Source organism: Sinohyriopsis cumingii, chromosome 1, assembly GCF_028554795.1.
Source record: "Sinohyriopsis cumingii isolate HCF-2022 chromosome 1, ASM2855479v2, whole genome shotgun sequence".
Taxonomy (NCBI): Eukaryota; Metazoa; Mollusca; class Bivalvia; order Unionida; family Unionidae; genus Sinohyriopsis; species Sinohyriopsis cumingii.
The window spans coordinates 44015015-44037059 of NC_142961.1; the positions used below are offsets into that span (position 1 = coordinate 44015015).

Below are 22045 nucleotides of genomic sequence, written 5' to 3' on the forward strand. Positions count from 1 at the left end.
GTCAAATATGGAAAAAAAATCTTAAAATGTAATATTTTGTTTCTTGGGTGGAACATAATTTGTAAATTAAACATTCATTTCTCCCTAAAAAATTTTAAACAAAATTTACCAGTTTTATGGGATATTGCCCAAAATTACCAAAGAATTGCATTTGAAAGATACTTATTGTTAATAATTTTGATTAATAAATAGGGATATGTTTATTTTCTCAATGTGGCTTATAAAATATAAATTTTTTAGAATATGCAGAGGTTCCATATCTGTGTTTAAATGTACAATATTTTCAGAACTCTTTCCAATAATTGGCATGAAATGTTTCCTTTCTTTCCTCTTGATCTATCAATGACCATATTGACTTCTGGTGTAGCATTAGTTATTAAATTTTATAAATTTCCACAAGGTCACTGTTCATTTCCTAACCTATTGACAATCCCCTCACAATAATCCATACACTAGTAAGTTCTTTGTTCCAGTGATACGTCAATTATACTTATCAGGGGCAGGTATTAACTGCAGCAACTTGTGTGAGAGTCACACATTAAATGCAGTTATTCATAAATGAGATAACAGAAATTTATAAATGACATTGAATTTGAGGTTTTGGGGTACAGATGATTCAAAATTAAAATCTCCATATTTGACCTTAAAGGAATCCCCAGAATTTTTTCAAAAGCATATTGCAGACACATGCATAAACATTATTTCCCTACCAGTACCCCAACTGGTCTATCCAATCAAAATTTACTGATGGTAACAGTTTTCTGTTATTTTTCCTGATATTTTATTCTTTGTACACTGCCAAATGCAGTGAGACAGGACAAAAACAGGTGCCCTCTGTCCTAATCAGGTATATGTCCTTTATAAAGAAACTAACATTAATTCAGGCTCTATTGTGTATCCTGCAGTGATTATATTAATTAAAGAACTTATAATCTGAGAGGGTTTACAACACTCTGTCTTTTGAGGAGTAACCTGGGAAGGACCCAAAATCTGAATGAGGTAAATTAAATTCTAACCTTTGTTTTCAGATACTGAAACATTAAAGACTGCTTTTCTTTCTTGAATATTCCCTTAAATATGTATGCATAGCTAGTATCACAGAAGACTAGCACGCAGTCTTGGGTACTTCAAGTTTTGCAATGTGCAGACTCTAATTGTCCATATTGCCATGAGTGATGATGATACATGTCGTGATGTGAAATCGTATCTTCAAGACTCTTATTGTCCATATTGCATAGTTATACCAACAATGATTGTCCATATTGCCAACTCATACCAACTCTAACTGCCCATATTGTCAAATTATACCAACTCTAGTTGTCCATATTGCCAAGTCATACCAACTCTAACTGCCCATATTGCCAAATTATACCAACTCTAGTTGTCCATAGTGCCAACTCATACCAACATCTAATTGCCCATATGGCCAAGTTATACCAGCTTTGATTGTCCATATTGCCAACTCATACCAATATCTAATTGTCCATATGGCCAAGTTATACCAATTTTGATTGTCCATATTGCCAACTCATACCAACTCTAACTGCCCATATTGTCAAATTATACCAACTCTAGTTGTCCATATTGCCAAGTCATACCAACTCTAACTGCCCATATTGCCAAATTATACCAACTCTAGTTGTCCATAGTGCCAACTCATACCAACATCTAATTGTCCATATGGCCAAGTTATACCAATTTTGATTGTCCATAGTGCCAACTCATACCAATATCTAATTGCCCATATTGCCAACTCATACCAACTCTAACTGTCCATATTGCCAACTTGTACGAACTCTAATTGTCCATATTGCTAAGTTGTACTAACTTTAATTATCCATGTTGACAAGTTATACCAACTCTAATTGTCCATATTGCAAAGATATACCAACTCTAATTGTCCATGTGTAATGATGTAAAGTTTTATCTTCAAGACTAATTGTCAGCATTGTCAGTTTATACAGACTTTAATTGTCCAATATATACTACCAATTTACACAGAATCTGTCCAATATATATTACCAAGTTATACCAACTTTAATTATCCGTATTACCAAATTATATCAACTCTAATTGTCCATACTACCAAAAGAGATTATACATGTTATAATGTAAAATTCTATCTTCAAGACTAAAGGTCCACATTGTCAAGCTATACTGACTCTCGTTGTCCATATTACCAAGTTATACTGACTCGAATTGCCCATACTGGCAAGAGATATGACATGTTTCATAATGTAAAATTGTATCTTCAAGACTCTAATTATCCACATTATCAAGTTATAGAGACACTTAGTGTCCCCATTGCCAAGAGAAATGATGATACTATGATGTAAAATTGTATCTTCAAGACTCTACTTGTCCACATTGTAAAGTTATATAGACATTTAGTGTCCCTATTGCCAAGAGGAATGATGATAAATGCAGGGCCATAGAGAGGGATCACAGGCCCTGGGGTAAGAAGCACCCAGGCCTCGCCTAGTTCTTGTTTAAACAAAACTTTTCTTTTATAAAATTAAAAAGTGTTGTTTGGCCCAGGCTCCCTTATGGGCCCGGGCCTCGGGAATATATTCCCAGTTGCCCCCCTCTCTTTTTGGCCCTGGATACATGTTATGATGTGGAACTGTATCTTCAAGACTCTAATTGTCCGCATTGTCAAGAAAAATGATGATACATGCTATGATATGAAATTGTATTTTCAATGTCTCTTTTGCCAATAGAAATGATGATACATGCTATGATGTGAAACTATCTTCAAGACTCTAAATGTCAACATTGTCAAGTTATATAGACACTTAGTGTCCATATAGCCAAGAGAAATGATACATGCTATGATGTAAAATTGTATCTTCAAGACTCTAAATGTCCACATTGTCAAGTTATATAGACACTTAGTGTCCATATTGCCATGAGAAATGATACATGCTATGATGTAAAATGGTATCTTCAAGACTCTAAATGTCCACATTGTCAATTTGTACAGACACTTGGTGTCCATATTGCCAAGAGAAATGATGATACATGTTTTGATATGAAATTGTATCTTCAATGTCAATAATTATACATTAGGTTTAAATCACATTTCTAAAGTGTATTTTGCATGCAATGAAAGTGAAACATTTTCAGATTTCTTTGAAATGGAATTACAAGATTCATTGGCTGTTATCCATGCTTGATTTAACACTGAATTGAAGTGGACCAATCATATCTTGAATTCTTTTTTTGTCTCAATTTTCTGAAATGGCTGAAGTGTGGTGCTAAACTTGAGTTCATATTTTTTTTGTTATCTCAATGTACTAGACCTATTAATAAGGAATGATTTTGTTTTTCTTTAAAATCAGTAGGATATGATTACATTACAGGGAAACTACAGTATAGAAAAATATTGCAAGGGATATTTTCTTCATGTTTTCCCTGATTTTGCATAAGTTTATGTTTTGAAATTGTACTTCCTCATGTACATCAATTTTTCAAGGGGTATAACAACTAGGAAAAGTTTTATAAATAAAATTATTTAAAATTCAATTTAATATTATTTGGTTATGATACAAAGACCTATCTACATGGGGAGCATGGACTTAAATCAAGCATGGAGGTTAATGAGTAAAAAATGGGAGGGAAAACTTTATGAGACTGCTATTGCTACCATATACCTTTCTTTGTTGCATCAGCCTCATACAGTTTTTCGGCCATTTTTAAGAATCGCACGTGCCATGGCTTTGTGTCACTGGTTAACCCTTCCTTATCCATCTAGAAAAACAGCATTAGGGAACACGATGTTAGGCCGAAGATTAAATTCAAATGGATGATGTGTTCAGTCATTATATATAGTACATCTAGAACATCAAGCCATGAGTTTGACATGGACAACCACTTCTGGGAACCAGTCTACATTTGAGAGAGAAGGATTACATGAAGCAACACTGTTAAAATTTATATTTGGGATGGGGAAATAGAAAGAAAAAGAACACACAACGGGAACATTAGACATTGTTAAGCTGGTGGCAGTGTGCCACCATCAACAATGTTGAGTTGTTGAATGCCTCATTCCTTCTGTATACAGGAGCTGTCAAGATGTTGAAATACTTGGATACCTCCTGAAAAAGCCCTGACATTTTAAGACCATATCTGTGCCAATACCATGTGATCTGATAAATGTGTATTTTCCAGTAAGATTTCTTGAAAATATAGTCAATATTGATCAGTGTCAATGGCATAATTTCTTTTGATAAGCAAATGTCTTAATTTTAATGCCTTAGCCTGTCAAAAGTCTGTTTTCAATTGAGTAACTGATTCATTCTGAGTGTTTGACTGGTTTTCATTTCAATAATGAAATGTCACCTATATTTACTAAAGTCATGAAAAACATGAAACACTTGTTCACCTGTAGAGTTGTATACTTTTAAAAATAAGATGTTACTTTAATTGAAGAATTTTAACATTGTACTAGTGATAAGAATGGAGTAAATTTTTACTTCCCAGAAGCAGAGGTTGGACAGTGAAACTAACCATATCTGCAATCATCACAAAAATAGCCTGGCATAAGTTAATGCTCATGTATGATTTTTTTTATTGCATTTATCAATAATTTGTTATTTATCTGCATATTCAAGTGCCATCAGCTAATAACAGACAGCATCATAAGGTAAAATAAGAACAGTTTCAATAGGTCAGGTAATAAGTTTCATAAGGTCATGTAACAGTTACATAGGTCAAGTTATAAGTTTCATAATGTCATGTATCAGTTTTGTAAGGTCAAGTAAGAGCAGACAGTTTCAACAGGTCAAGTATTAACAGTTTCAAAAGGTCAGTAATAACAGTTTCATAACATCATGTAATTACAGTTTCATAAGGTCATGTAATTAACAGTTTCATAGCTCACATAATAGCAGTTTCATAAGGTCACACAATAACAGACAGTTTCATAAGGTCATGTATTCTCAACACATTTTGAGCAAGAAAGAACCTCAAAATCCAAAACTGGAGGAGATACTTGGAGATGTCTCAGAACTGACCAGTCAACTAGATGGAACCAGGTCCTGAAAGTTTTATGAAACTAACTTTATTGCAATTAAAGTCATGGATAATTGAAATGTTTACACTTTGAGCTTGAGTTCCTTGCTTAAAAAGTTTCCAGCTTATGGGGTCTTGTCTGGCATTCATGAGCAAGGAACTTGGCATTAAGTGGAAATTCCACAGTCCATAATTGTAATCAGAATAAATCTGGAACAGAATAACTTTAAGATTTTTCTTCACATGGCACCCTCCACTAGACTCAAAATTGAAATTATGCAGGTGCACACTAATTATCATTTCTGATTTGGGTGGTTTTAGGCCAGGTCTGAAGGACATAAAACTTGGAGCTTGAGTTTGATATTGAATTTTCACTCTTAACCAATCAAAAGTAGCATTACAAAAATATACTAATCATGAATTATTAATAAATGAACCTTAAAAGCATACAAAGTGAATTTGTTACAAATGTTCCCCTAGAAGCAATGTAAACAGTAGCTTAATTACTGGCTGAATTAATGTTGTCCTGTGCTCTTCGACTTTTTTGCCGTGTTGTTGAACATGAATGTTAAGATCAATAACAGACCACCATAATTTTGTTTATTCTCAACAGCATCATTCCAGCCAGATACATACAATGTATATATGAGCCCTAACCTCCAAATCATTCAACTTCTGATTTGAGTTTAATAGCTTGTTTCAATCAACCTATCAGAGCTCTATTTGATATTTACTTCCTATTTTCATACTTAAGCCAGTCTGACTGACAGACATTGGTGCATACTATCTTCTAATTTGCATTGCTTTCTAATCTAGTGTGTAATACTACAGTAAATGACCATCTTCATACCCTCAACCGTGCACATATGTGTCCCAGACGAAGGAAAATCAAAGCCACATTAAACTTACCTATTTCTAAAATAATAATTTTCAAGAAATATTTCCTCTCCAAACTTATAATTATGCTATAACTAAAACACTGCAAAATGTACTCTGGTAATACATAACTGCTGAAAGTACCATATATACTTGTTTATAAGTTGTATCCAGTTTCAAGAATGGACACTGATCTGTTACAAAATGCACTGGCAGAATTGGGTCTGTGTTCTCTGTTCTACTGATAACTTGTAATAAACTGCAAAGACCCAGATCTGCCAGCACGTTATGTGACAGGAGATCTGGGTTTATGCAGACTGAAATTGGACTTGATTTAATAGCAAGTGTTTAAAGTATATAATTATCATATTTTTTGTTAAATTTTCCACTTACTCTAAACCCTAGCTATAATCATGATAAGCAATCTGATTAAAATCATATCTCCACTGTACTACATGAAGATCTGACAGCAACTGCTTAGGGGTCATGTTCTTGTGACCTTTGAAATAGTCCATGGAAATACAACTTTCAGAAATCTGAAAGTGAATCAAACCCTTTCATACATGTTAATGCTCTTCAGCCACACTGATCAGATTCCCAAATGTGAAGATATAAGTCTTTGTCTGATTGGTTGATAAAATCAGCAATTATGGTAATAACAAAGGTCATAAGAACATGACCCCTAAGAGGTCACTGTCAAATCTTCCTGTAGGACAGTGGAGGTCTAATTTTAATCCAATTGTCATAAAATGACTATGGATCACAAAAAGTTTGGTATGATTGCTAGTTTTGAAGACTAATTTCTGCTTTACCATCATTATAAAATATTTATATATATGTATACCAGTTCTGGCAGCTAATTACTTCGTATTCAGTGAAAAACTGATTCCCATTCAGTGAAACCTCAAAACATCATGGCTTGATGCACTCAGTCTATCTGTTCTATTTACACATTGTGACAGAATTGTGTGCAATATAAATTTACCACAGGTCAGTTAGTGTGATAAAATCTTCTACCACCTCCTAACTGTTCTTTTGATGTCTGAAAAACAAAGACATTGATAAAGATGTGCCCCTAAATATGAACTAACAATTGTGAAAGGAACATCTCAGTTGTACACTATTCTTCATACTAAAGATGTTCCCATATAGTAGGAATGAATCTGAGTGCTCATTTAAGTACAGATTTGTAAAGCAAGTTTAATAATTTTATATTTTTTGTGAGCCGTTGCAAATAGAACATTGTAACTATCATAAAACTTCAGTTCAATGTATTTAGTACTCAGATGAGAGAATCTGTTTATCACATAATAAATATCACTGATTTCAATTATCAAAACTGCACACTAGTGTAGCAAAATTACACTGAAATACACATGTACTGTATGCCTGTAGCATGTCACATTTTATATGAGATATGAGATGACATGAGCTGTTATTACACATGTGTAGTATACAAAATATGAAATGGTTTAATTTTAAATAATACAAAAGTCATGTGATAAATATAATATATCACTATGTGCAAGTCAAACTGCTCTCCACATGGTGGTGTTGCTTGTACAGGTAAAACTAAATACTGCCCTTAATATTCACCAGGTCAACAGTGGAGCTGCAGTCAATGTAATGGATTCATTTAAGTTTGATCCTGCAAAATGGCCAAATTAGTAAGAGAGAAAAATATGAGGCAATCAAATTATTGTTTTTTGTTTGCTGTTTAATAGCACATCAACACATGAAAGGTTATATTATGCTATGGAAATTGGAATAATGTACTTTGCAACATTCTTAGGTTAAATTAATATTTAAATTTTTATATGACTATGTAATAGACAGAAATCAAATTTAATTATAATTAATTTTGAAAACTTTGTCAACAAGGAAACTGGCTTTTTAAAAGCTTGAAGGCTCCACTCTATTTTCTTTATTATTTAGTTAGGGGAAAAAAATGAAATAGTTTAAACAAGAGTCCCCTTGAAGGGACTGATGCTCTACTGGGCTAAGAGATTTTCTTGAAAAATCACGATAAGACCATTTCAGCCTTTTAAATCAAGTGTTGAAACCATTTAAGATATTCATCGGAGATAACAAGATTTTCAAATTAGCTGCTGTGGTGTACAGACTGGATGTGAGCTTGGTTCCATATTAATTAGGACTAAGCAGACATCATTAAAAGTCTTTTGGTCAGAACCCAATGTCAGATTAATCATCCATTCAGGGGGGAGTAGTCACAACAACATTTTTAACATAGTTGTTATGGCAGCCATATTGGAATTAGGTACAGTATCATAAGAAGTGTACTGCTTAAAACTCCATGTTGATATAGTGATTCATTTGGGAGGTGTAGAAATAACAAGATTTCAAGATGTATTCTGTGGCAACCATAGTGGACAACAGATTGGGACTGTTTTCATTTAATATCAATTAGATATGATAAGTCTTCTAGTGAAAATTTTGTGGTAATACAACCATTTAGGAAAGGCAATAACAAGATTTTCAAGATAGCCACTGTGTGGTAGCCACATCAGATGCACCATTTTCATTTAAGACCAACAGGACCTCATAAATCTTCTGGTGAAAACTCTGCATCAGTATGACTTTCTGTTCAGGTAGGGTTGTGATAACAAGATTTTTAAGATGGCAGCCATATTGGACGTCAGATCAGCAATTCAGGAGGAGTAAGGATAATAAGATTTTCAAGATGGTGGCCATATTGAACATCAGATTGGCACCATTTTCATTTGGGACAACAATACATCACAAGTCTTTCACTAAAAAGCCTATGTGGATACAACCATTCATGCGGGAGAAGTAACAATAGCAAAATTTTCAAGCTGGTCTTTGTGGTGGCCATATTAGACATTAGATCAGCACCATTTTCGCTAAGGACCAACAACACAAAAGAGTTCTTTTTTAGTAAGAAAAAAAACATGTTAATATAAACATTCATGCTGAAGTAATAATAACAAGATTGTCAACATGGCTTATGTGACAAACATATTTTCAAAATATTGGCCATATTGGATTTCAGATCAGCACCATTTTCGTATGGGACCAGCAAGACATCATTCTAAGTCTTTCAGTGAAACCCCAAGTATGACAAATTATGTAGAGAAGTAACAGTGACAAGATTTTCAAGATGGCTTCTGCTATGACCATACTGGATGTAAGATCGACACAATTTTCATGTATGATTAACAAGACATAATGATAGGTCTTTTGGTGAAAACCTCATGTTGATATGACCATCGATGTAGGGGAAGTAATAATTACAAGATTTCAAGATGCCCTCTGTGGCAGCCATATTGGATGAAAGATCTGGACCATTTTTATTTTGGATCTGACATCATGTTTAGTGTTTTAGATTAAACCCCATGCTGATATGACCATCCATTCAAGAGAAGTAGTGATACAAAAATGTCAAGATGGCTGCCATTGTGGCCATAATGAATGTCTGAGCAGCACCCCCATTTTCATTCAGGATCAACTAGACCATGGGATAAATGTTTGTGTAGAGTTTCTGGCAATCCTCAAAGTAGTTTAGGAGAAGTGACAATAACAAACTTGTGCTAATGGATGGACGGACCACAGACAACAGACAATCCCAAAAGCACTTCTGTTCTAAAACAAGTGGAGCTAACAATTAAATGGCATGGGGCAGGAGAAGTCATGTGATCACTTAAATAGGGAATATTCTTGTAATTGTTGAGTACTTATAAGCTCTTCCTTCAGTAAATACGGTACTTGTAGCTGTCACATTTGTCATGGAAGTAACTTGGAAATGTAAGTCAGATTGATAATTGATTTCCACATTTTGGGGAAAACAAACTAAACTGCCCAAAATTGTGTGCAACAATGCACTGCACAGCCTACAATCAGTTTGCAAAATGCATAAGGACTAAACTAAAACATCAACTGAACATCTCCAAGCTAAGAGGGAAGCTGTTAACTGAAAGTAGCTTTTGAATCTCTTTCCTTTTAATGAATCCATACTTTAGTTTGCATACACAGTGATGTAGTATTTTGTCACATGATAAGCTCAATTTCATTAAAATGAAATTTTGTAACAGTCATTATCTTACCTGCCATAATCATGTTGCAATATCATTGACTGGTGCTACTGCCCCAGTCGAAGGTGATTACATCCTCCAATTAGTTACTATAGGTCTAGAATCAAAATCAACATGATCCCAGTCTAATACCCAAGTCAGAAAATTGTTCTTCATTTCCTGGACATTATACAGTTCTCACTGTCTAATGGCACTCTAGGTTTTCAAAATTTTAAGATGTCAGTTATAGTCTTTTCGTATTGTATTTGATATCTTTTACCCCCATCCTTCATTAAGTTTCATCTATATCCATTTTTTGTTTCATTTCATGGGTTTTAAGTGCCTTGCTTGTTAAATGGTCCTTTTTCACTTTCATCTGTCTAACAGCAACTAGAGTTAGGCTACCAATAAGTAAGACCAACCCTATATTTGTTCAGAAAAATCAGGACAGATTTCTGGCTGGAGTTCTAATTCATGCAGGAGAACCTTGCCCCTTCTTATACACAGATGCCTCAGGTATAGGTGGGTATGCTCTCCTACTAAGTCTGAGGGAGCAGTCCTGCAGAGCCTGTGATCTCAAGGAATATTCCCTTCATATTAACAATCTAGAAACACAGCTGTATTTTTAGCACTTCAACAGTGCATCAATAACATAGGATGTCACTGCATCTGGATGCTACAGACAACACATCGGTCAGAGCACACCACAGAACTCAAGAGGACACTCATGATCCTTCTCCCTGCTTGGAAGCCTGGTATCTCCTCCATTTAACAGCTTTTTGAACTCATTCGTAGAGACTACATCATTCTGGGCAGGAGAAATATTCTGGTGGACAGTCTGTTCAGACAGGGATGAGCAGCCCCCACTGAGTGGTCTCTGCACCAGTCAGTAGCAGAGACACTTTTTTTTTATCTGTGTGAAAAGGTAAAGGTAGATATTTTGCAAAGACTTCAGCTAGAAGGAGACATTGACTGTGTTTGTCTATCCTCCCACATTTCAGAACAGTACCTCAAGCTCTCTACTAGAGCAGGATGTCCAGTCACAGTTTATTCTGAAAGCTCTCCTTTGACCCAATTGATTGTGGTTCATTAACTGCTGAGGAGGGGTATGTTGTAACAACACAACTGGTTCCACTTGCACAACACTTCACAAATTCTCCTCATTCATGCTTGGATCAAATAAATGATCTATCCATCAGGATCAATTTTCAAGCAAGGTTGCAAAATGAATTGCTCTGGCTAGAAGGCAGACGTCTTTGGTTTATGATACCAAGTGGAGAACTTTCTGTAAATGGCACAGCAAGAAATGCATTGATCTCATCTGTCCCCTTTAAATGCAGTTGAAGATCCTTTTTTTCTCCAGAAAAAGAGACTCCTCCTCATCCACCATTAAGACCTACAAGGGAGCCCTTTCCAAATATTTTATATGAGTTCTACTACAGGGTTGGGCCATCATTTTTCAGAACTGTACTTTTATCTCCAAAGATCAGCCTCTTTCTTTTTAATGCCTAGATTGCAACACAATACTAGCAGGTAAGTATTACATAATTATAATTAGTCTTACCCTTTAAAAAAATACATTTTATAATTACTGCCTTTACGGCACATCCAAAGGGGCTTTTTTCGCTGCAAGCCAAAAGATGCTCCAGTTGAGGTTATTTCAGTTGGACTGTATATCCCTTAAACTTATGATGAACACATTAGCACATGTGTATCTAAATGAAGTAAATCGTACATGCCTAATTTCACACAATTTCTAACTTTTTCAAAATATTATTTGATGCAGAACCTGCCAATCTAATTCTACTAAGAATTCTGATATAGAATTTTTGAAATTTCTGATACACATACCTAAATTAACATATTCTGCTTATCATGGAGCAATTATTGTTAAAATATAGTTTTGCTATTTATTTCTTTAATTCCTTTATTATTTTTATATCTGTTTGCAATTATGGGAATTAAAATTCATAATTTACAGTATTAATGACGTCAGTGAACCTTTGAAATTGATTACACGCCATGTATGAAGGGCCTTTGCTTCTTAAAACATTCCTTATTTATAAGTGTATAACATGTTTTGAATTGTGAACAGCATAGACTGAGATCATGTGATGTATCAGGGTCTATGATGTTTACATGAACTCTTAAGCTGAGCCAACAAAGCAAAATGCTGCTTTCACATTACGCTGTTTGCACGTAGGTGTGCACTATATGAAAGTCATAATGCTGACTTTCATCCCCAATACCTGATGCATTCTCTCCAAATCGTGTAACTGGGCCTCTAGTTTATCTATCTGTTCCCTGAATGCCGCTCGATGATCTCCACCTCCACGAGGGCTAGGTCGGTCACGATAGTCATCATATTTTCTAAAATGTTAAAGGAAAGGTATATGCATGCAACATGAAGACACAACAGGTATAAATACATTCTGAATTTTGTTTCAATAGAAATGCATTAGTGGAAATCCCTAGCCAATGCAATTTTGCACAACCATCAAAGTAATGCTAGACTAAACATTAATGAATAAACTTACGAGGAAACTCCACATTTGCATAGTGTATTTTATTTAAGTTCATTGAATGAATAGCAGTTGTATTATATTTTGAAACTTAACCTGTATTTCTTAAGTTGATTTTCTTGGGGGGGGGGGCACACCAGACAGATGCCCCCCACTACTTAACCAAAAATAAAATAAAAAGTGTTTTCATGTATTCTTGTATTAAGTTGATTTTCGATCTTTATGTAATAATACTAGAAAAGCACATCTTTATTTTTCTCTGGTCAACCTGGATTTATGACATCAATTTTAATTCAGAAATGGGTGGGTGGGGTTTTCCAAATAGTAACATTATTTATTTAAATGAAATGCAATTACATTCACTAATTTATCCATTTTTTAAAATATGAAATTAATGTTTAGGCAACCGTGGTTTAAGATCTTGATTCTGATTTCAACCAAAACCCTTGGAAAAAGGTTTACGGTACTCCATATTATATCCAAGAACTTGTATGCATTTATATTCATTGGAATGTTTACATCTTTTTTAACATCTTGATTATTAAAGGAAAACATACAAAAATACTTGCACTCCTGATATGCTGAGAATGATTCAACTGAAAGCTCCCCTAATTTTAAATATCAAAGACCATGTATTTCGGTTCAAAAAATACATAGGTATGTTCTTTTTTACTTATAAACTTAAACTTGTGATTAAAATGCATTATCAAGCTGGATTTATTACACTGATTATTGATCTCGATATAATAAATTAATTAAAGCCAACATATTTGTATTTATTATTTCATTAAAAAATTTTTATAAATCCATGGGAGGGGTATGCTAGATATGATTTATTCATTTGAAATGACAGTAAATTTGAGTCAACTTTGATTTCTGACATTGATTTTCGATCTCGATCTAATTAAAGTTGGCACAGTTATTTTCCTTACATTAATATAATACATGTTTTTTTCTTTAGGTAATCAATTTTTTTAATGTTAAGATAATTTGAAATGTCAGCTTGGATTTGTTGCATCAATTTTAATCTCGATCTATGAAAGGAAGCATATTTTAAAAAAATAGATAATCTGACGAATGTCAAATTTACAAAGGCAGAGTTGGCTGGAAACGATAGCAAATTATTCTTTCATCATTTGATCGTAACAGTTTCTTAACTAAAATCAAATCTATTAAAGAGTATTTAAAACTGTTTGTATATATTCATATTCTTAAATTTGATTGTTCTTAATGGATTACATTATCAAAAATGGCATCTGGTATGAAAGTGTTATTAATTGAAAATAAAATCTAAAGGAGGGCCATTTTACACCTAATAATTTGTTTACATTTTAGACCATTTTATTTATTCCTAGTCTGTTATTTCTAAGGACCTATCTGGTTAGTTTAGTTATCAGCTTCAGCTAATAAGATGACAAGACATTGTGAAAGAAAGGTTTACACAACAATGAGGAACATGAGCAATCAAAACATTTCCATCACTCTTTATCTTCAAAAGCTAACAACCATTTCAGTAAACGTGTTAGTTTTACCCTTATCCTCAAATGGCATCACCTGGGTGAGGCAATTAAAAACCCCAACTTACAGAAAGGGTCTGTTGTGTATGTTGACCTTAAGACCCCTTTCGATCATACCTTATTGTCCGCAGAAGTTAAGGATGATACGGACATTAAGGTCACCTACAGACATAAATGCACATAACTTTTCTGTGATCTACGTAACTATTGACAAATAATATGTCTGTGTTAATAGAGAAGGTAGTGGCAAGATTAATAAGTATGAAAACATAATGATGATGGTAATGATAATGACAAAGATGAGGAGGATGACTGTTGTATTTTTTAAATATAGTCATGGTTAGTCAAGGTACGATCATTTATAAGACAGTATAAATGGTAGTTGTATTCATTATATTTTACATTTTGTAATTATTTTCAATTTAAGATAGATGCTTTGATTTATCCATTTTTAATCTTTGACTAATTCTTAGTCAACATTGATTTATGATATAAATATTTTATTCTGATCTAATGAAAAGAATATACTTAAATTCCTGATACAATTAATGTACATGTATTTTTATTTATCCATTTATTATCTAATTTCAATATGGAGTTCTGACATCGATTTCCAGTCTTGATTTCTAGAAGGATACATGAAAAAGTATATGCTCAAACAGAGTCTTTCCCTGGAAGGTATGGTGCACTTTCATAAATGCAGTAAACATTCGATCGTGAAAGTATACTGACAAAACTTTTACGTGACAAATTTTAGTATTTTAATCTATCTAAATTCTTAGATTTGCACAGCTTTCAGCTTTTGGATAGCCTTATTATAAGCTGCATACACCATGGAAGTTTAATTGACTGAAAAGAAAACAACAAGATGATAACTTCAACCAACCAAGAAGAGTGTCATTTGTTGACTGTTTTTTGTTGATTCTTTGTATATCAACACCCAGCATGTCATATTAGTGAAGTTTAGTTACAGACAAAGATTGTAGATATCAACTTCATAGATCAATAAGCAGACTTTTTTTGACAAGACTATAAAAAGAAAATAAAAACTTTTCTATTCCATTTAATCAAGAGCTCGCAGTCATTTTTGTGCACGTTTATGTTTTACCTTTTATCCTCTTTCTCTGGGTGAGGTAAATGAAAATCCCTCCTCTTGAAAAGTTAATAGTAAAATGATTTATCAGGTATTTATGTTGAAGATTATATAGCTTTGTTAATATTCAATATTATCAATGGAAATGAATGAGAAGAAGCTGTGAATGGTTTGTATATTATGTAATGCTTCTAAATTCAATGCTGTCTTTTCGATGATGAAAAAACTAGCAGAAATGATGTCCAGGAGTAGCTGCAAAAACTGTCAAATCAGGCAATGAGTCTCCTCCGTCATAACATTTACTCGCTATTTAAATGCTCCACCTCCCAACCACCACAAGGAAATTTTACCCGAAATGTATAAATACGGACATAATGTTTCTGAATGAGACTTGGACTTGACTCAAGTTTTATAACTGAGGAACTATGCCTAACTACTCTGTCATAAAACATTACTCTAAAATGTTATGACCAACCAATAGGCTAGTAGTACATGTGTCAATTTCAAGTAATATTTTCAAGTCTTCAGTAGTATTTGTTTGAAATGCCGAGAAACTTTTACAACTTTCGAGTTTGAAATTTAGTGTCATTCTTACCCAATCAAAAATGATGTTATAAAAGTGAAATCGGTTTTTATTGGTCGAGAACAAAAAAATATTCTGGCTAAGAAGTTATGTGATCTCCAAACCAAAGATAGTCCTGATATAGCTGTTTCATGACAAGAACATACACTGTATAACTTAAGGGAAAAAGGTTTACAAGAAAGTGAATAAATAAAGCAACAAATTATAAACAAATACTAATGTTCATGCATGCATGATGATGGAGAGCAAAGTCACCAGTTAGTTATAGGTGTTATGTAGAAAAAAGCTTGATGATGTAGCGTATCATCCAGCTTACCTAGTATCACGAGGGGAGTGATACTCATCGTAATAACGATCATCGTAATATCGCCTGGAACAAGATATGGAAACCAAGGTGTCAAATTATGTCGACTTCATTTCACTACATTAATCTTCTTCATTAGTATAGGTTATTAATTTCAACCGAATAAAAATTTCTAACAACTTGTACTGAGAACACAGGTAGGGCACGGGTAGCATGTAAACAAATTTAACAAAACTAGACTTGCTTAATTAAAATACGTTGTAAACTACGTGTAATGGGGTAGTTATTTAATCTCAAGCCCAACCATGGTCTTAATGTAAATTTAATTTTACAGGAACCAATAACTTGAAGGTGTATGATGGTTGTGGGTTTTGTGGGTTTCTCGCCCTTCAGCACAATATAGGCTATATGTGGCGAACATACTGTCTGGTGGAGGAAGAACCCGGGAAGACCCATCAACCCATGGGAAGCTACGGGCAAGCTTTCTCACATACCCACCATGGCCAAGCCTGAGACCCACACCCATGCAGACAGAAGTTAGATATGAGTGAACTGTAAAGGCGAGCTCGTTAGACCACTCATCCGCCAGAAGCCCTAAAGGCTTGTGATTTTCAGGAAACACTTAAGCATATATTCAATTTATAAACATATACCCCACTGCACATAAAAAACTGAAGTCCAAAAGTGTTACCAAATGTATTAATGTTTAATGCTATAATAGCATGACAATTTCAGATCGTCTGCATATGCATACAAACAGTTCAACTAAAATTTGATTTGTTTATATCAAGTGATTTTTGCTTTATCGCACTAATAAGGTTTTGACCACAAAACTATGTCCAGAAGTTTGCAAATGATTTTCAAACAATTCAGAAATTGCTATAAATGTCTAAAAATCTACTCAATCCATTACATATGAATAAAAAAAGCCTATCAAATTTAATTTGTCTCTTTCATGTGATTTGTGTTTAATCATGTTAGCAAGGCTTTAGTCAAGTTTTTAAGTCCTAAACTTAAATAAATGTCAAAAATATAAATTAAATTGCTGTAAACCAAATCAGGCAAACCTCATAGATATAAATAATCTATCAAAATCTAATTCGTTTACATTGAGTGGTTTTTGTGCATTCTTGCTGACAACTATCTCTGGACGTACGTATGAACAAACAGATATGACCAAATGCAGATGCCTGCAGTGCAAAGAGTAGATGCATAAAAACTATAAAAATATTGTTACACTCACTCTTGCTGATAACTTTTCTAGTTATAATTTGACAGAAATGCATCAATTACATAGTGTTAATTATAATTTGACAGAAATATATCGATGACTTAGTGTTTTCAGGATGACTACCACAAACTGGTAAGAGTTCCATCATTGAAGAATGCAATCGTGTGCCAATGAATTTATTCAAACTTTAGCATTTGGCAGATAACAAAAAGTCCTCACACAGCTCCAGATACCTAAATCATGACTAATGTATTGAACAATGATGTCATTAACATTACCTTAAATAATTAAGAGTTTAATTTATAATCTTTTAGCTATTTATCGGCAGAAACAAAAATATAGCCAAATTTCGATAATCACTGGTTTTTGTTAAAATTTAATACTGTGCCAAAGGCAATGTTTTTGTATCTTTTGTACATATAAGACTTTTTCGTATGATAGTTGGTTACGTTAGCCAACTGATATGTTCCAATAGTGCTAAATTTCACGTGTACTTTTCTCAATCGCTAGTTGCAAGTGTAATGATATTTATTTACATCTTGAGCTATAGCAGATCAGAGGAAGCAATATTTTAATTCATATACTTGGAAGATGCAATATAAATCCTCCATTGGCATACCTGTCATCTTGCATGCGTGGGGGTGGGGATGTATCCCTGTATCGCGGTTCCTGTGGTGGGGGATCATGTCGGGTCTGCCTCACAGTGGGGAGTGGCTAGATGAAATAAAAAATTTATCTCATGCAAAAGGTAATCTTTGTCAGCTATAAATCCATTACAACAGATTATGCGTCCCATTTTCCATAGATATACTGTATAGACGTATCTCAATTAAAGTTATGGTAATGAAATTAAATATAAAATGTGTCCTAAAATGTATACACCTTGCGAATTCATACAGATATATTTAGCATTTGCGAAGTTTTCTTTCATCATCTGTAGTCGGGAATCTATTTAGTAGTCTGATGCGATCCGCAAAGCAAATATTTAAATCATACAAGAACAATCCTAGATTCAGTTCAGTCAGTCTATTTTAAAAACAGATAAAACTTGATCATGTTTCATTGGATGAAAACGTTATTCATAAATTAAATGGATAGATTTGTTTTACCATTTGGATTTTATTTACAGTATGCATAATTGGTTAAAGAATAATATGAAAGATTTAATTATCAATTCTTCATAATGTGACTTAGTTCTCCTAATATTTAGTTATATTCAATTTTAATGCAAAATATGTAATAAAGGCCTACAAATCCAATTATCAACTTAAAAATGAGTAGGCCAAGGTCTGCATGTCAAGGTCAAGCTCAAAACGTTGTTAACCCTGTGACCTTACCTCCAAGGTTTAAGCCGTTAGCGTGTGTGTCGCAGAGTGAATTGTATTTGATTTATAATGAGAAATATCACGTGCAGACATAATCCAAGAAAGGGTTAGGAAAATATTAGAATACCTTAACAAAACTTTAACCAAAACCCCAAACAAATCTTCCTTAACTGTGACTTTGACCCTGAGATCAAAATAATGCGTGAGTGTGTTGCCAAATGAACTGAGACTTCCAAAGTATTGACGTAATTCGTCATAGAGTTTAGGAAATATAAACAAGTGACGAACTTTAATCAAAACTTCAAAGCAATCTTCCATGAAAATGCCCTTGACCCCAGAGGAAAGGGGGCGTATGATTGTGTCGCAGATTGAATCATCTTTGCTTTATATTAAGCTCAAATATAAATATAACATGAGGTTTAAGAAATCGCTGCAAATGAAATAGTTCAACCAAAACTCTATGACAAATATTCTAAGGCTATGACACTGACTCTATGACAAATATTCTAAGGCTATGACACTGATCCCAAGCTCAAAGAAGTGAGTGACGGCACGGCAAAATAAACTCTCTTTGCTGCTTAATGATTAAACATTTAAATGAACTGAAGGCATTAAGGAGTCTAGGAAACTTCATCCAAGACCGAAACCATACACACTGGCACAACACAGTAATAAAAGTGAGGCGCTTTTCCACTAATGCGGGCTCCACAATATAACGTACATTTCACAGGATAACTGTCACCAAAGACAAGCCCACTCCCAATTACTACGATAATCAATCACGTTCAAGACAAATTACACACAAATAAATGATCAAAATTATCAATTATATTTAGTCCAGATAGGGATCTAGTTTATCCCCTGAATTATTTTTGTTATGCAGATTTGGTCTTTGATCTCGTACTTTAGCAGTGGCAGTCCTTTTCTGCATGTCGCGATTTACGTTTTTCTATCATTTTCATACCCCAACTTGCATATCCTAAAATTAAGATTTGTCATCTACAGCTAAATATGCTTGTGTTGTATGTATGTATGTATGTATTTCTAGTCTTCATACGAGTATATGATTATCACTGCATTATATTATGAATTTATTTGCATGATATTATAATTATATGGGCCTAAAACTAACATTTCAAAATGTCCATTTAAATCATTGTTTCAAATGCATGTGTTTCAGTGAACGGTAAATGCCTAATCGATTCTTTATGTGTTATGTCTCAGTGTACGGTAAATACCTTTGTTCTTAATGTGTTATGTCTCAGTGTAGGTCAGTGCCTCGATTCTTTATGTGATGTGTATGTTATGTCTCACTGTATGGTAAATGTCTTTATGCTTTATGTGTGATACGTATACCATTTTTCAGTGTACAGTAAACGCCTCTGCTTTATGTGTTACTCTGCTTTATGTGTTATGTCTCAGTCTACGGTAAATGCCTCTATGCTTTATGTGTTATGTCTCAGTATATGGTAAATGCCTCTATGCTTTATGTGTTATGTCTCAGTGTACGGTAAATGCCTCTATGCTTTAAGTGTTATGTCTTAGTGTACAGTAAATGCCTCTATGCTTTATATTTTATGTCTCAGTGTATGATAAATTCCTCTTTGCTTTATGTGTTATGTCTCAATGTACGGTAAATGCCTCTATGCTTTATGTGCTATGTCTCAGTGTACGGTAAATGCCTCAATGCTTTATGTGTTATATATCAGTGTATGATAAATGCCTCTATGCTTTATGTTGTTATGTCTCAGTGTGCGGTAAATGCTTCTATGCTTTATGTGTTATGTCTCAGTGTACGATAAATGCCACTAAGTTGTATGTGTTATGTCACAGTGTACGGTAAATGACTCTATGCTTTATGTGTTATGTCTCAGTCTATGGTAAATGCCTCTATGCTTTATGTGTTATGTCTCAGTGTACGGTAAATGCCTCGATGCTTTATGTGTTATGTCTCAGTCTATGGTAAATGCCTCTATTCTTTATGTGTTATGTCTCAGTGTACGGTAAATGCCTCTATGCTTTATGTGTTATGTCTCAGTCTATGGTAAATGCCTGTATGCTTTATGTACTACGTATGTCGTGTCTCAGTGTATGGTAAAGACCTCTATGATTTATGTGTAATATGTATATTATGTCTCAGTGTACAGTAAATATCTCTATGATTTATGTGTGAGACGTATGTCATGTCCCAGCATATGGTAAATTACCTCCATGATTTTGTGTGATACATATGTCATGTCTCAGTGTATGGTAAATGCGTCGGTGTCTTATCTATGATATGCATTTCATGTCTCAATATATGATAAATGGTTCTATATTTTATGTGTTATATATATGTATATACAATAATCATGCGGCTCTGTCTGTATTTGCTTTTAGCCGATTGTATGTTGGAATAATAGCTCTTCTCAGCCAATTTTATTTGTTGTAATACCCGATGATGACTCTTATGTCTTATGTCTATTATGATAAGTAGTTAAGAACGCTTAATATGGAATTTCGATAAAAAATGTGCATGGAAATTCGGAAATCAGCCGTGGTAACATCCACGTTAGATCATAACGTATAAACGATAGCCGTTGGAAGTGAAGATGGATTTTCAGGCTACTTGCAGTTGTAATATTTTGTTATTAAAACTGGTTCTTGTAAAACTCTAGCCATCAAAAATGCATGTAAATTTCGTGCATCGCGTCCCAAATTAAAAATATATAGTAATAGCCAAATAATAATAAACGATTTCAATGACAGACGAAACTGTTAAGGTAATACACTCAATGATTTTTCTCAAATCTGCAAAAAAACCTAAAACCTATAATCAAGATACTAAATACCGTTGACGTTATTTCCCTTATAATTTCTTTCATTGAATGTGGATGATACCAGATGTGTAAATCCATAATAGGAAATGCATACAATATATAACTGACTAAACATCCCATTTACTCATACAAAATGAAAACATATTGTTCATTAGATTAGGGGAGATGAAGGTTCAATGAACAATCACAACACCTTTAAAATTTATGACCATATCAATAATCAGGTCTGAGTCAGAATATCACAATAATTTCAAGCAGCAACGAGAGCACCAAAGGTACATATGAAAGCAAAAGGAAACAAAGTATGTCCCTGTATGATCATACAAAATTGTTAATTTAGGAGGTGCAGAACGGATTGTGAAAATTTCATTTCTGTAATTTTCAGTTGATAATATTAACGCAACAGTAAACATCAAATTGCTGAACATTGTGCTGTGAAAAACTGTCAAAGCGTTTATATATCAGGTCTTTTCCCGGATTTTCTTCAAAACAGTCCTTCTCCATATGAAATTATCATCTATGATCATTTAAAAGAACGCGTTCTCGCCAAATCCTCACAAATTATTGCATTTACATCATTGATAAATTATTTGAGTATGCAAACATATACAACTACGTGATTGTTGTATTTTCCTTAAAATTATTAGACTGGTTCCTCTTAATTATTACAAAACATTAGTTAAATTACCAAGAAAACAAGACTACGCTCAATC

The 22045-nt window shown here is 33.7% G+C and overlaps 1 protein-coding gene across 15 annotated transcripts in view; it reads right to left on the reverse strand.

Annotated features, from left to right (window-relative positions):
* LOC149806795 (uncharacterized protein C1orf87-like) overlaps positions 1-22045 on the reverse strand; it is a 76918-nt gene that overhangs the window by 8536 nt on the left and 46337 nt on the right. For 14 of the 15 annotated variants that reach the window (XM_089957792.1, XM_089957750.1, XM_089957776.1 and 11 more), the window contains 3 exons: positions 17808-17902; positions 12188-12308; positions 3654-3750 (listed from right to left, as the gene is read on the reverse strand). In XM_089957792.1, the coding sequence (XP_089813918.1) occupies positions 3654-3750; positions 12188-12308; positions 17808-17902 (313 nt within the window). Of the gene's footprint in view, positions 1-3653; positions 3751-6874; positions 6932-12187; positions 12309-17807; positions 17903-22045 lie in introns of all 15 variants that reach the window. The other variant, XM_089957859.1, reaches the window with a different exon arrangement.